This window comes from Curcuma longa, chromosome 1 (assembly GCF_044706935.1).
Source record: "Curcuma longa cultivar G26 ecotype Majalengka, Jawa Barat chromosome 1, ITB_CL_G26_1.1, whole genome shotgun sequence".
Lineage (NCBI taxonomy): Eukaryota > Viridiplantae > Streptophyta > Magnoliopsida > Zingiberales > Zingiberaceae > Curcuma > Curcuma longa.
Window position 1 is genome coordinate 1217559 of NC_133861.1, and position 16409 is coordinate 1233967.

General features: G+C 44.5%; 2 protein-coding genes across 3 annotated transcripts; one reads left to right on the forward strand and one right to left on the reverse strand.

Annotated features, from left to right (window-relative positions):
- The first annotated feature begins 6938 nt into the window (after window positions 1-6938).
- Window positions 6939-8338, forward strand: LOC141841051 (transcription factor TCP20-like). Its single transcript, XM_074729179.1, has one exon. It carries the CDS (start codon window positions 7055-7057, stop codon window positions 7973-7975), a length of 921 nt encoding a protein of 306 aa, XP_074585280.1. The 5' UTR covers window positions 6939-7054; the 3' UTR covers window positions 7976-8338.
- Window positions 8339-14055: 5717 nt separating this feature from the next.
- LOC141841770 (peroxidase 73-like) lies at window positions 14056-15676 on the reverse strand. 2 transcript variants are annotated; one of them, XM_074729974.1, is made up of 4 exons: window positions 15641-15676; window positions 15132-15275; window positions 14868-15059; window positions 14056-14777 (listed from the first exon to the last, which is right to left on the reverse strand). In XM_074729974.1, exons 1-4 carry the CDS (start codon window positions 15674-15676, stop codon window positions 14202-14204), a joined length of 948 nt encoding a protein of 315 aa, XP_074586075.1. In that variant the 3' UTR covers window positions 14056-14201. The 2 variants fall into 2 exon arrangements, with proteins under 2 accessions (XP_074586075.1, XP_074586068.1); XM_074729967.1 differs by lacking the exon at window positions 15641-15676 and having other exon boundaries at window positions 15132-15381.
- Between the last annotated feature and the right edge of the window lie 733 nt (window positions 15677-16409).

The following is a 16409-nucleotide window of genomic DNA, read 5'->3' on the forward strand; positions in this document are numbered from 1 at the left end:
CGACGTGAAAAGATCGGTGGCTGACGCGTTTGTTGTAGGCCAGGCTCATGCGCTGCCGGTAGGCGAACAAGTGAGTGTTAGTTTGCTCTCTTGTCTCAGTTATCAGGTCTAGCTCGGCGGCTCGATGTCGGGCGTTGTCCTCTGGGTCTTGGTAGGCCTCGATCCTTGTGGAGCTGCATCCGATCTCGACCGGGACCACCGCTTCACCTCCATAGACGAGATGGAACGACGTCAGTCCGGTGCTGTCTCGCGGCGTTGTCCGGTAAGCCCAGAGGATATCATGGAGCTCTTCCACCCATGATCCTCCAACATGATCCAGTTTAATCTTCAATCCTCTGACCAGCTCTCGGTTTACCACTTCAGTCTGTCCGTTGCTCTGGGGATAGTACACTGAGGTGAAAGCCTGCTGGATGCCCAAGCCTTTGCACCATTCTTGTAATTTTCGGCCTTGGAATTGCCTTCCATTATCTGAGACTAGCTTGCGAGGTATGCCAAAACGGCACACGATGTTCTGCCATAAGAATTTCAGGACATTCTTCTCAGTGATGTTAGCCAGGGGCTCTGCCTCCACCCATTTAGAGAAGTAGTCGACCGCCACCAATAAGAATTTCTTCTGTCCGGGACCAACGGGGAAAGGTCCGATGATATCCATTCCCCATTGATCAAAGGGGCAAGAAACAGTGGAGGTCTTCAGAGGTTCCGTTGGCTGGTGAGATAATGTTTGGTGCTTCTGGCAACTGAGGCAGCTACGGACTAGCTGGGCTGCGTCACCTTGCATGGTCGGCCAAAAGTATCCGGCAAGTAAGGTCTTGCGGACTAGAGTTCGCCCTCCAGATATGGTTGCCACAGCACCCCTGATGTATTTCCCTCAGGACATAGTCAGCTTCATCCGGTCCCAAGCATTAAATGCTCTTTTGTAGAGTGTGTCCCCAATGAGGACAAACCGGGCAGCTCTCCTTTTGATCGTCCGTGCTTGCTCTAGGTCATCAGGTAGAACCCCTTTCTTCAGAAAGGCGAGGATTGACGTTCTCCAATCTCTGGTTCGTCAGCCCGGGACACCTGATCCACTTGTGCAATCAACAGTTCTTGAATGGTCGGTTCTTCTAGCTCCCAGGTAGATAAGGAGCTTGCCAATTTAGCCAAATCATCAGCTCTCTGGTTATCAGTCCGAGGGATCTTTTGCAATGTAACTTCTTGAAATTCGGACTTCAGCTTCTCCACGGCTTCGGTGTAACGCTTTAGGCGATCATTGCGGACTTCAAAAGTGCCCTTTGTTTGCTGGTCCACCAACTGAGAATCAGAGTGAATGATGACTTCGCTGGGCGCCCAAGTGTTTGGCCGCTTGCAATCCGGCTAAGACAGCTTCGTATTCAGCTTCGTTATTGGTAGCCCGAAAATGAAGTTTGACAGCAAGTTGTAGTGTGTCACCACGAGGGGAGCATAGTAGGACTCCCACTCCGCTACCGCCCTTGGTAGATGAACCGTCGACGAAGACCTTCCACACTCCCGTAGTATCCTGCCCAGTTACTTCCGTCAAGAAGTCAGCAAGGGCTTGTGCCTTGATGGCTGTTCTAGGCTGATATTGAATGTCATACTCGCTCAACTCAGTCGTCCATTTGACCAAGCGCCCTGAAGAATCTGGATTTAGGAGGACCCGACCAAGGTTACTGTTGGTGAGCACCGTGATCGGGTGAGACAAGAAGTACGGCCGCAGTTTACAAGCCATCAATGTGAGAGCCAATGCCAGCTTTTCTAGTGAGGAGTAGCGAAGTTCAGCATCTTTTAATATATGACTGGCAAAGTATACAAGACGCTGGACTTGGTCTTCTTGTTTGACCAGTACGGACCCCAGGGCTTCCTCAGAGGCAGACAAGTATACCCACAGAGGTTCGTGTGAGATAGGCTTAGCTAATACAGGTAACTCAGTCAGGTATTGCTTCAGCTCCATGAAAGCCTGCTCACACTTCTCGTCCCAGGAGAATCGGGTAGCTCGCCACAAGATCTTGAAGAAAAGCAGACTCCTTGCTGCCGAGTGGGAGATGAACCGGGACAGCGCAGTGATCCTTCCCACCAGCCTCTGAACCTCCTTAGTGCTTTTGGGAGAAGTCATGTCCTTCAGTGCCCGGACCTTCTCAGGGTTGGCTTCAATCCCTCGTTCGGTGACGATGTAGCCCAGGAAACAGCCACCCTTGACGCCGAACAGGCACTTGTTAGGATTTAGCTTGAGGCCATATTGCCGCAGTGTGTTGAAGGTTTCATTGATGTCATCCGTAAGTCGAGCGGCTTTCTCTGATTTAATCAAGATATCATCAACGTAGACCTCTACGTTGCGGCCAAGCTGCTGCTTGAAGACTCGGTCCATGAGATGCTGGTAGGTAGCCCCTGCGTTCTTCAACCCAAATGGCATGACAGTGTAACAGAAGGTGCCGTCGGAGGTAACGAAACTAACCTTCTCTTGATCCTCCCGGGCCAGAGGAATTTGATGGTAGCCTTGGTAGGCATCCATCATGCATACGAGTTCATACCCGGAAGTTGAATCCACCAGCTGATCAATCCGGGGAAGGGGATAACAGTCCTTGGGGCATGCCTTGTTGAGGTCTCGAAAATCGACGCAAACGCGCCATTTGCCCCCGGGTTTAGGCATAAGGACTACATTGGCCAACTAGGTAGGGAACTGCACTTCCCTGATTTGGCCAGCTTGCCGCAGCTTGTTGATCTCCTCCCGGATGATCTTGTCTTGCTCGGTGGAGAAGTGTCGCCTCTTCTATCGGACCGGCCGCACGTCGAGGAGGGTGTTGAGTCGGTGTTCCATGACGTCTGGGGACACTCCCGTGATTTTCGCGGTGGACCAGGCAAAGATGTCGTTGTTCTGGGTCAGGCAATCGACGAGCTTCTCCCTTAGCTCGTCAGGTAAGTCGGCAGCTATCTGGGTGACCCTGTCAGGATGATCAGGGACAATCTGAATACTGACCTTATCCGGGAGTGTCCGAGCAGGGTCCGTTTCTTGCATCGCCTGTACTTCGGCAGCTGGCTTCCTCTTTGCTGCCCTGAGGTCCGTCTGGACCATGTCGATGTAGCAGCTCCTGGCCATGCCTTGATCCCCACTTACAGAGCCGACTTGGCCCTAGAACAGGGAATTTGATCTTCTGGTGGAAGGTGGACACGACCGCCTCGAAAGAACTGAGGGCTAGCCTGCCCAGGATGACATTGTAGGCGGACGGAGCGTCCACCACCGTGAAAAGGATGCTGCGGGTTCTTCTCAAGGGCTCCTCCCCTAGGGACAAGGGAAGTTGGATCTGCCCAAGAGGTCGGACTTCATGCCCGGAGAAGCCGAACAGGGAAGTCGCCATGGGCTGCAACTGATCCCTGTCTATTTGCATCCGGTCGAAGGCGTCCTTGTATAGGACGTTGACCGAGCTACCGGTATCAACAAAAATGCGAGCCACATCGTAGTTGGCGATAGTGGCTCAGATGACTAGAGCGTCATCATGGAGAAGGGATACTCCCTCCAAGTCTTGGGGCCCAAACTGAATGGAAGGGTCGTGGGCTTGTGCTGAGCTAGAGCCGATGCTGTATGTCTCCAGCCGACGGCCATAAGCTTTGCGAGCTCGGTTGGAATCACCGTCGGTAGGGCCTCCGGCTATCATGTTGATTGCCCCTCGGTGGGGCATGTTATTCTGGTTATCCCGAGGGTCCCGGTGATCTTCGTAGGCTGGTTCGGGAGGCGGCGTGCGCTCACGCCGTTGGTCGTCGCGCGCCGGGAATCGATCACCTCTAGGGGGTGACCGTCGTTCTGCCCTCGGTTCCAGCCGAGGATCGGGACCAGGATGTCTTGGTACTCCCCGCCGGGCTTGGTCACCCCTCCAACCAAAATTCCCCGGCAAGCGCCTCCCGCCTGGCTGCAGGGTAGCCATCGCCTGCTGCCTCTCCATGATGACCCGGTTGATCTCCTAGGCCAATACTCGGCAGTCTTGAGTACTATGGGCGGTGGATTGGTGGTAAGCACAGAAGCGGGTCGGTTGACCACTCCTGGCTGGATTCCCGTACTCCCCTGGGATGGGGAATGTATCCACCGCTTGGACGACGCGCTCCTCGCGTCGCGGTGGAGGATGTGGGAGAGGTCTCGGCGGAGCTTCCCGTCGAGCCTCTCGTCGAGGAGGCGCTGGGGCTGGCCTCCTGTCGGCAGGTGGAGCGGAGCCGGTGTCGCTTCGTCGAGCGAGCTGGGTCTCCTCCAAATGTATGTACTTGTTGGCGCGCTCCAGTAGTTTAGGATAACTGGGAGGTGGCTTCTTCACCAAGGAGCGGAAGAAGTCCCCATCTTGCAGGCCCTGGGTCAAGGTGCTGGTGAGGATGTCCGAGGAGGTTGAGGGTACATCCCACACAGCTTTGTTGAAGCGATGAAGGTATTCCCGCAGGGTTTCCCTGGATTTTTCTTCATCGTAAAAAGGGTAAGAGGAGTCTTCTGGTATTTCTTAGAGCTAGAGAATTGATGTAAGAAGACTTCCTTGAACTCCTCGAAGGAGTGAATAGAGGCGGGCGGCAGTCGGTTGAACCAATGCTGCGCTGATCCGGAGAGGGTATTGAGAAAAACACGGCACTTAACTCCATCAGGGTACTGATGGAGTAGAGATGCGTTCTCGAACCGGCAAAGGTGGTCCTCAGGGTCAGTGGACCCATTGTATTCTCCCATTGGCGTTGTCTTGAAACGCCGGGGCAGTTCTTGTTCCAGGATCTCCTTGGAAAAGGGGTTCTTGTGTAACCCCACGGGGGGAGTCACTGGGGAAGCCATGGGGGCTTTGCCTTTGCGGTCGTCGCGTCGATCCCCTCCAGCATGGGATCCTTGCGAGTCCGCTTCTGTAGAGGCCCCACATCGGTTAGTGGAATCCATTGGGAGCAAGACCTCCTCCACTGGAGAAGGCCTCTGGGCTCCAAAGGGGACGTTAGCAGCGGGCGCAGGAGGAAGCGGTGGTTGAGCGCGTTCTGGCATCGTGTCCAACAGGTCTTGGATGACCAACCGGAGATTTTCGCGTGACATCGTGATGAGGCCCCCAGGGTTGTGAGCTATAGGGTTCAGTTCCTCCTCGGGCTCGCGGTTGTCGGTGGTGCGTCTAGTGGTGACCATCGTGACGTTCAGCTCAGAGTTCCCACAGACAGCGCCAATTTGTTCTGGCCAAAAATCGACGACAATCAACCCACCGGTCAAGAAGATGTCACCTCAGCCGGTGCGGGCCCTGGTAGGAGGGAGACCTGCGAGATCACCACGAACGAACGGATTAGCTGGTGTCGGGGAGTCCCGGCAGACCACTCCGACGCTCAAGTCAGTTTCCGATGAAGATGAAAGAAGAGAAAGTAGCAGTAGTAGTTGTGAGAATGCAAGAGTTCGGAGAGAGAGCTGATACCTGCATGGGAACTGATATACCTACGAGGACGAACATTCCATCTGTCAGGGGAGCAGGCTATGGCGGTATCCGGGGGGACAGAACTTGGACGTGGCTGACACCTGCGCCAGTAGGGTGGCATCTAGGAAACAGGGACGATACGCCTATAACTGCTCTGCGGTGTGATGCTGTACGTCACCTTTGTCGTTTAGCTGTAAGTAGGAAAGTGGCAGCAATGACGAGGTGAAGCGTGGAGACATGACTATAGCCTTTCCCCTGCACGGCAGTTCACACGCTTGATTGTCTATATTACATTTGTATGTTAGGAGGACTTGAGCCGGGATTGATGTCGGAGTGGGAGGAGGGTGCCCGGGGCCGGCGATGGCCGGGATTATCCAGGTAAGATGAGCGGAGTGGATGGTCGAGCAGACCAAGTAGACTGAGTAGTCTGAGTGAGCTGATTGCTGACGGCAAGACTAGGCGGGTTACCCGGGACCAACCATAGTGAGGATTGGCCGGGTAAACTGTGTGTCATAGCGGGATAGCCGGGCAACTGAATGACCTGAATGAACTGAGCGGACTGAGCAAGCCTAGAACAGGCTAATCGATGGGTATCCCGGGAAATGATCGGGTAGTGATATACATACCCGGGACTGACCGTAACCAAGCTGACTCGGGTAGGCAGAGTAAAGGCCCGTGCAGGCCGGGCAAGTGATGAGTATGGGTAAGTCAGGTAGGCTGGTTGGCAAAGGACCAGTGTGTTGATAATGGAGGGGAATGTCTACCCGGGTTTAGCCTTTGCCATGCTTCGGCCGGGTAAGCGGACTGCTAGACCCAACAGTCCGGGTAAGCGGGTTTATGTGAACGGATCAGACGGATCGCTCCTGGATGACTGGGCCTAGGTTCCTAAAACCACCTTGACCATGGACCCCGAGATCGGCCAGGTCGGACGATCTGTTGACCTACCCTGCCACGTCGAGTCGGGCAAGACAGGAGTTTGATGCTTCGAATGGACGACACAAGATTCAACATCTATAGGAATAGGAGCAGAGCATTTGTTTGCTTTCCCTCCCTTGGGAGTGAAGGAAAACATTGCCTTGCCTGCTCAGAGAAATAATGACTGGCAAAGAGAAAGGCAAAGGCAAAGGCAAAAGGCAAATGCAAAAGTGAAAAGGACAAGCATCTGTTCATTGTCGCCTTCAGGAGTCAGACGGATAGCAACCAGTGTGAACTCTCTCATGTCTCAACGCAACAACATTAGCACGCACTCTCATGAAAAGGACAGTCATGAATTTTAAGGAAGACACTAAATCTCCTGCAAATCACAATCTCGAATTCCAAAACTCCATTGCCAAATACGGAAACTATTATATTCCCTTTCCCCTTCCCGGTTTATCATTTATACAGACTTTACTTTCCTCTGCTGCTGCTGCATGGAATGCATGCATCCAAATCCCCATTAAATCCCGTCCTTCGCAACGCTGTTGACTGTCAAGTACAAAAGACGAAGAAAGCAGAGGGCGTCAGACAAGACAGAGCGGAATAGTAACCTGGAAAGCTGGGAATCTTGATTTTGATCTGTGCTTGATCGTTTTGTATCGCTTCCTCCTTCCCACGGGCTTGCCTTCTCGCCTTCAAAATCTCTGCTTTCCTCTTCTTCTTCTCTATCTGTGTTGATGGAATCGTCCAGACTACCTGAAGAGATCCTCAAGTTCCAGCAGGCACTGGGCCTGTCCGCGACCCATAAGAGAGATCCAAGCCCTGCTGTGTCAGAAAGCAGAGATCTTTTGTCTTCCGCGGTCGTGGCGGCTGAGAAAGATGGGCAAAGGAAGCAACTTGTGCCGAATCGGAGTTCCAAAAAGGACCGCCATACCAAGGTAGAGGGCCGGGGAAGAAGGGTTCGGATGCCCGCGCTCTGCGCCGCCAGGATCTTCCAGCTTACCAGAGAATTGGGGCACAAGTCCGACGGCGAGACTATACAGTGGCTCCTCCAGCAGGCGGAGCCCTCCATTATCGCTGCCACCGGCACAGGCACGATCCCAGCCTCCGCACTCACCTCCTCCGGTCCTATCTCCCGCCCTGCTGCCGCCGCTACAAACATCCAGCCCAAGCTCGGTGAGATAGGGCAGGAGGCTGCGTCCGCCCCTTGGACCATGCTGGGGTCTGCTAACTTCACCCGACCCCTACCGAGCTTGCTGCTTCCTCCTGGTGCCCTCGAAAGTGGACTGTTCCACTCTGGGCAGATGACGGAGTCAAATTCGAGACTTGGGACTGCCACTGCCGCCAGCGGCAATGGTTCGATGAGCAGCTTTACACCCAAAGCAGCCTTGCATGGCCTGCACTTGCCTGGCAACGACATGGGCACAATGAGCTTTGTGTCGATGCTGACCGCCCACTGGCAGCAGGTGCCCGGATTAGAGCTCGGCCTATCCCAGGAGGGGCATGTCGGAGTGCTCAACCCGCAGACCTTGAACCAGTTCTACTCGCAAATTGGGCATGCAAGGGGGGCAGCTAGTTCTAGAGAGAGCGATCAATTTCAGCAGCCGGAGCAGCAGCAGGCCTTCTCTACCAAAGATGATTCGCAAGAGTCCGAATAAGCTCCGGAAGATCTCAAGAAAGATATGATGATCCAATAGAATGAAACTTGTATTCCATGTTAGCTTGATTAATTGGTTCGTTTCGTCTGTGTCTTTGATTTGTATTTAGAAGAACAATGATACAGAGGATTCAGTCACAGTAGCAACTGGATGATTGGTTACTCCCTCTTCCTTCTCCTTGACCTGCAATCTTCATTTTCAGATTCAATTCTGGGATTACTTCTCTATTTCAGTTCATTGATATGAATTTTCTTTCTGGTGTAGGATTCCAGCGCTATTAGCTTTTGATGTTGGCATGCAGAGCTAGATATCTGGGCATGCAACTTATTGTGTTGTTTATATCAAGGTCTGTAAGTTAGAGTTTCATCCTGTTCGACAATATATCTGTTGTGAATACTCTATTCAGTTATTCTATAAGGAAAATGGCAAACAGATGCATTGCTTGCTTATTCTGGTAGTTTAATCTTCTATGGAAATACGCATAGTGGCATTCTTTACTCATTGTACCAATAAAGTGCTTCAAACATAGAGTATGAATTGACCACTTTATGATTCAAACATGAAATGAACCTTAGTGTTAAGCTCTATTATGAATGCACTGGTTACCAAATCTGCCACATAGTTAAGTTTAAGCGAATCAATATTTGTTAGAATTATCCATATTTTGTTAAAGTTAATAAATTTTTCATGTGTTATATTTTAATCCATCAATCTACTATTAAATATTTGCATCACCTAGTAACATAACTTATTTCTTCTCAGCAAGCTAACTCATTTCAAATAAATCATTTTACCCCAATTATTCTCTCATGTTGAGTAGACTGATAGAGGAGTTCTATAAGTTTAGATGAGTTAGCCATTATTAACTTATTTAAGCATTTTGGGTCAGTGGATGAGCTTGATAAGCTAATGAATGGATTCTGACATTTATGCTGTCGTGACAATTGGTATTAGAGCTCCACAACCAATTTCTCTGTTGCTGAGCTCAACCCAACCTATCTCTTTTATTCTTTTCCACCATTGAGCCCTTTGTAATTAGAGAGGAGATGGCTCCTCCTTAGCAAGCCGCAACTGATCTTTGGTGGAAACCATTGTTTACCTTCAAAAGGTAGCTGTTCTTTTTGTTCCCCCTTTCTTTGTTTCTGTTTCAAAGGACCAATTCAGTGGGCTCACCTCACATGACTACCCACTCTTCATTCTCAATAGTGCTTTAGAACGGCCTCCCTCAATGGGTGTGTCATCGATAGCGGCTCAGCGAGGAGATGGGGAATTAGAGAAGGTATATGCAATGGGAGGTGTTCTTCCATTGTTAATAACAATGGGTGGAGCACTTTGACATTATGACATTGATGAGGTTGTAACAAAGAGAGTACAATGAGGTAGAGTATGAGAGAAGAAATTGTAGGATTTTTATGGCATGCTTGTCCCTAACTAAATAGGGAGAGGGACAAGGAGAGGATGTATAGTCGGTTCACCTAAGTTGAAATTCATGCTCAAACACAAAACAATGAAATGATTTAATAAGCGTGTGCTAATGTATGTTATTTGAATCAAGAATATGTAATGGAAATATAAACATAACAATCGTTGGTTCTAAAACCCCACTCTTAAAGCATGTCCTATGATGCATCTAGTGCATCACCCTCACAAAGATTAGAGCTAATGTGACAAACTTCTTACAATCCTTTCCGGTAATGTTTACAAGTGTTCACTCTTATCTTTGTAGATTAATGAATGTAAAACTAAGTAAGAAAGAGATTCCTAAGGAACTTTCACTTGTCCAAGGTTTTAGAGACCTTTGAGCAATGTATTCACTTGTTGGGAGGAGTTTCAAGATTAGTATTGTGGACTAGTCCCTCAAATGCACCAATGTCCGTGAGCTTGTTCCATGCCATTGTTCATCTTGCCTTTGAGTTCACCTTGTTACAAACAAACCAACAATCCCACTATAATATTAAAATGACTCAAACCTTTTGAGAGTCAGTACACTCCAAGAGTTCCATGTGCATTCTGCAAAGTCCCTTCACACTTGATGCACACATCAAAGAGACAAGTTGAACTTAAATGCTTTTCCAAATACATCAAAACAAATCATTGTTGCACTAATAGAACTAAGGTTGAAGCTTGATATGATTAACAATTTATTTCTGAGTTGCATGCTAAGGTAGAATGGAAATACTATTTTATTAGGGGACCAATCATGAATCATCTCTTAAACACTAGATTAATGAAAAAAGGTAAGTTAGATAATAACTTTAATAGAGCTTAATATTTTTATCGTAAAATTTTAAATGTCTGATAGATTTTTTACGATCCACATAATATGTGATAAATTTAGTACTTAACCCTTGGTAACCAATGAATGGATCTCAAGGTCTATACTGTCTATCCTATATAGTGTGAGTCGGTTAATGATCCTAACTTAAAGTTCAAGCCATGATTTTCAAATATTATTCAAGGATTTCTTTTGATTTTGCTTATTATGTACATTCCATGTGAGGTTGAATTATCTTTTACCTGCTAGTTAACATATCATTTGTGCTCCACCTTTTCTTAGTTAACATATAGCAAGGTAGTTTAAAGTCATAAAGTACACATTTAACTTCTTGTAATGAAGTAAATGTCAAATGAAACTTCAAGCAAAAATTTCAGAAGTTTCGTTGATTCAAATTTGCTGCTTCCTTGATGGAGTCTACATGTACTTCAGACTTCGAAACTCATAGAATGTCTGCCAGTGCATTTATTTGCAAAATTGTCGCAACTTAAGGTTTTGAACTAGACCAGAGGTCGAAATGGCAAAGGAACCAGGCCATATTGTTTGGTTGTCAAACCAGAATCAATCTACATGTAGAAACTAGCTAGAAAGACTAACTGGAAAGCTTTTCAGGTACTGAAGGAGCTTCTTCATCTGCAAAGATTGAAAAAATTTCATGCTTCAAGTAAATGGTATCAGAACCTTTAGTAAACAAAGCATGGGGCTAAGTTTCAATTCTTTTACTATTTTCAAACTGCCTAGTTTTGTAGAAGTGAGCTAAATTGTCCTTAACAATGCATCGAATTTGCTTCCTTTCGCATGTTTGTGCTCTTATTTTTTGGATTTAATTGTGCATGAAATGTCTTGATGGAACAAAGGTGGAGCGTGGATTAGTCAAAACTCAACTCATTTTGATAACTAAACATCTGTTCGGCTATTATACAACTAGTTTAAATGATCTAGAATGCTTGTTTATCAATCATGTCGCTGCTTGACAATGGATTTATAGTCATAATCACACAAGAACAAGTACAACACATACCTCCCATGGGGAAGGATGAATCCACATACCTACACTAGGAAGGATGAGTCCCTTGATCCTGTTCAATAGACTGGATTTGTGATGAATCTACCCTGTGAGTCATGTACAATAATATACTTAGATTACCGACTTATTGTCGCCGGTCTTCAAGTAACTTCTTTGAGATGTTGACATACCCTTTCTGATAAGTAGTAAGGAAGGTCAAAAGCATGAATATGAGGGCTTTTGTATTTGATATCTAATTTGCATAATTGTATCTTTCTAGTGGTAATGTAATTCATAGCTTATTGTATGTTTGAGGTGCCCCAGTACTCTCACTAGTATATCAACTTGTTGGTTAACTATTTTCCCTCTCCTCCTCAATCTACAAGTGTTTTAAATATATGACTATTTGAAGTATTATACTTTCAAAGCACATTTTCAATATAGTGATATTATGATAAAACTACTCATTTGAATGTATTTTAATCCCTAATATCATATTCATCAAATTCATATCTTTCACATCAAAATATTTTATCAACATATCTTTGGTTGCCCTTATTATATTTATTTCGATTCTTGCTCAGGGTAAGCATATCATCTATATATCTATATTAAGCATACGTTCAGGTGTGGTCTTTATGCAAACACATTTGCTACTAATTATTTGGAAACTATTTGATAACTAAATCACTTTGTTAAATTTTTTATACAATTCCTTCACTGTTTTTTAAGTTTGTATTATGATTTAATGAGTCTACTACACATCTTGGTCTTTTTCTTTAAAAGAATAAATTCTTTGAGGGCGTTTGATTTGGGGTTATCATTGATAACCTTGGTTATCTGTACAAAGTTATGAACAATAACTTTGTTTGGTTCAGATTATAATCGATTCTGAAGTAATACAACATCACTGTCATATCAACAAATAGATTATAACTCGGGAATATGATTACCTTGGTAGTCTAAGGTTTTCTGTGATTCCGGAAATTAATAAAGTTTGTTTTCATAATTATTCTTTCATTTTAAAACTAAGTTAATTGAAGTGTAGATTGAAATCTAATTGAAATCGAGTTAATTAATTAAATAAATTTTAATTTAAATACTTATACATTTAAAAAAGATAATTTATTTTAAAATTTTAAAATAAAATTAATAAATTATTATTTATTAATTTAATGAATTATTTTAATAAATTATTTTATTAATATATATAAATTTATTTTAAATTTTAAAAAATAAAATTAATGAATTATATTTATTAATTTAATAAATTATTTTATTAATATATATATATAAATTTATTATAAATTAAAAAATAAAATTATTGAATTAAATTTATTAATTTAATGAATTATTTTATTAAAATAAAATTAACAAATTATATTTATTAATTCAATAAATTATTTTTATTAAAATAATATAAATTTATTTTAAATTTTAAAAAATAAAATTAAAGAATTATATTTATTAATTTAATGGATTGCTTTATTAAAATAATTATTTTAATGAATTATTTTATTAAAAATATATAAATTTATTTTAAAATTTAAAAAATTATAAATAAATTATATTTATTTTTTAAATATATTATCAATTTATTATCCTCCTTAATATTATTAATATTAATATTATTAATTTAATTTAATTTAATTTAAAAATAAATTAAATTAAGGGTAATATAGTAAATGTTAACTTGTTATGTTTATTTCCTCTAAATAAATAAATTGAACTAAATAATATTAGGCTATATTTAATATCCCAAAATTATGTATGATAACTTAAACCAACATATCTTTTAAATTATTTCAGGTATTTCTTTTTGTTTAGCTCCTCATTTTAGAATTATTCATTTGGTGAATTTTAAGGTCGTATAATGCTTGATCAACACTCAAATTGATGGGATCATCATCACAATCAAGTTGAATAGTAAAATAGTCTTCTTTATATTTATAACCTTTGTACATAAATCAATATTGGTGCACCCAGATTTTAAATTTTCTTATTAGAATTTACCGCGGTTAGATTTATAATTTGTTATTAGAATTTATCTTTTTTTTTTATATAGAAAGATTTTTTTAAAAAAATATTTCATTTCTTAATTTAGTAATTGTACTGTACATTAGTAATTATTTTTAATTTATTTCAACAAAAGATGAAATCTGCCATCCAGCGATTCTATATAGTCAGTTCTACGACTATTTGTGAGAAGATAAATCGAGAAATTACAGTTGACCATTACGGGGAGGGCATTGTCTTGACTTCGTCGAAATTCGATTCTTGCCCACTTTAACAAATCTACTCCATAGTAATCAATTCAATCATTCTACTAATCATTTTAAATTTATGAACTACAAAATAGTATGCATTATTATATTACTATTTTGAGCTCTATTTTTATTTATTTAGGTTTAAGTACTTCTACCTTGTCTAACCACCTTTGCACTTTTAGATGTAAAGTTCTTGTGGCTTTTTTTTCTAACACCTTATTTAGAATATGGCTGTGTTGTTCAAGAAGATAGCTTGTCCTTTAAGTTTTAGGATAATGTCGAGCTTGTCAATTACTCCTGACGATTTTGCAAAGCTAATTTTCAACCTATTAAAGGAAAGGAAAAAGAAAAAAACAAAGATGAAGAGGAGAAGAAAAAGTAGATCGTATTGAGTGAGAGCAACTTGGCATGATAATCATCAACATCTGAAGAAGAAAAGCCTAGGAGCACCTACAATGTAACACAAAGGCCAACCTAGCACTATCGATCATTCATCATCACTATGAACAAGAACAAATGCCAAAAAGCCAATACACAGCAATCAAATTCACAACTTTTGTATGACAAGCAACAATATGATCAATTCATTTTATTCTCTGTTGGCTAAGTGATCGATTGATTACAGACGTACTCAAAAATTTTGTATTGACATGCTGCTCGGATTCTCATTCTTGCGTTTCAGCTGTTGAAGGCAGTGCAGTCTCTTCTGATCTCTCCCTGCCCACCTGTTTTCACTCCCAGCCTCCCCAGCCTGACCATGGCCGCCGAGAAGGCACGGAAGAACGCCGCCTGATCCGACGCGAACCGCTCCACCGTCGGCCTGGACCGGCGGTCCGCGAACAACACCTCGTCGGAGGTGAAGAGGCCTTCGCCGTCCAGCAGGTTCCGGTAGTAGACGTTGTCGAAGGTGATGGGGGTGTAGAGGTCCATGTTGACGGCGATGGTGGGGTCGACGTCGCGGGGGCAAGCGCGCATGAGGGCCTTGGCGTAGGCGGCGTTGAGGGAGGGGTCGACGGCGGTGGTGGAATTGAAGGAGTAGAGGCGGCTGGCGAAGCGGCTGCAGTGGGAGAAGCCCACCGTGTGGCCGCCGGAGAGGGCGATCATGTCCCTCGCCGTGAGGTTGTTCAGCCGGAAGAGGGAGACGAGGCGGTCGAGGTCGAAGTCAGGGCCCGGTAGGTGGCCGGCGACGAGTGCGGCTCGCGAGATGAGGCCGTCGCGCCGCCCGAGCTCCACCGTGAAGCTTGGACCGCCGGACTACGATCAATCCATCAACGATCATCAATTTCACCACAGAAAACGCTCGCAAGTAATTCTATTTCACCATTCAAGAAGAGTCCGACTCACAAGCACGACGACATCTCTTGCGGCCATGGCGAGGATATCAGCGCAGGAAACCACGCCGGGGCACTGTGCCTCCACCGCCTGTTTGGCCTTGATCACGGTGTCAAATCCATCGCCGGCGAGCGAGAGGTTGTCCGGCGCGTCCTTCTCCGCGTCGTCTTTCGCCGACGCGATCATCACCGACGCGTCGCATCCCTGCAACCAATCCTTGAACCCCCCAAACCACTGGATTATCAAATCCAACCCACGAACAAGACGACATCTTACCTGAACAAAGCAGTCATGGAAGAAGAGGCGCAGAGTCGCCGGAATCGTCACCACCGTCTGGTTCAACTTCCTCTGAACGGCTTTCCGTACGATTCCCTCCACATTGGAGCATGCAGAGCCGTAGAAGTCGGGCCTCAGGCGAGCCTCCCCATTACCAGCTGCCATCCACACCATTACCACCAGTAGCAGCGGCAGGCAGACCTTCCTCATCTCCACTCCTCTTTAATCAACTAATCCAAGCACACAATGGAGGAAGAAGATTGCAAATTCTATGAAAGTATACAATAAAAGTAGGATGATGGGGAAGCACAAAAGCCTTCCTCAGCATGTGCTCATCTACTTGTTCAAGAAAATAGCTCCTTCTTCAAGAATACATCCTCCTTATTTTAAGCATCGAATTGCTCTATATATTTTTATGATTTTGTTCTGTTCTTCCAAAAAAAAATACTACCATTGCGGAATCTGAGCTGGGGCTTCACCTGCAAACCAGGTATATAAATATTGAGGACTGTGGTGGTGGATAGCATGCATATAGTTACCGACATGTTTTCAGGATCCCTAGATGAACTCCACTTAGCTTTTGATTATTGTATCAGGTCGGTTGTCTCTGCCTAATTGCCATCCACCTTCAGTTGCAGATGCAATTCATCAGTATTAAATTATGATACAAAAAACTTAAAAGCTGAGTCAAAGTGTGAATTCCTCGAACCCAATTGGACCTCAAACTTTAACTTCATCTCGTGATTATTAATGAAATGGCCACGGCAATCTGGAAGTGGCACAGCACTACTTTATTTCTGCGCCTAACTTTAAATTTCGTTTTCAGAGTCAACATGAGTGACTTAAATTTGGGAGGAGATTTAATGCAGATTCTAACTGCCATGGGTCGATATATGAAATCTGCGGGCCTGTTTTAAATGTTTGCTTTGCGTGATTAGCGTGTCTGTGATTGGAATCTAGTCGGTCTTTTTTTTACAAGAGGTATAGTTTTTCTATGGATTGACGAGGTTTCTTTGTTTGTAGCATGAGATGTTAATCATAGTGCATGATGCCTAGCTAGGCTTCCATCTTAATTGGAAAATTGAGAACTAACAATGAGGTCATTTTTGTCTGAAAGTGGACAAGGATCGAATCTTGATAAAGTCGAGACAATGTTCTCCTCTGTCGTGGTCAACTGCAACTTTTCGATTTACCTCATCACAGATAATCGTAGGACCGACTATGTGGAGCTGTTGGAGTGACGGATTTCATCTTTTGCTAAAGTACTCTAATATCAAC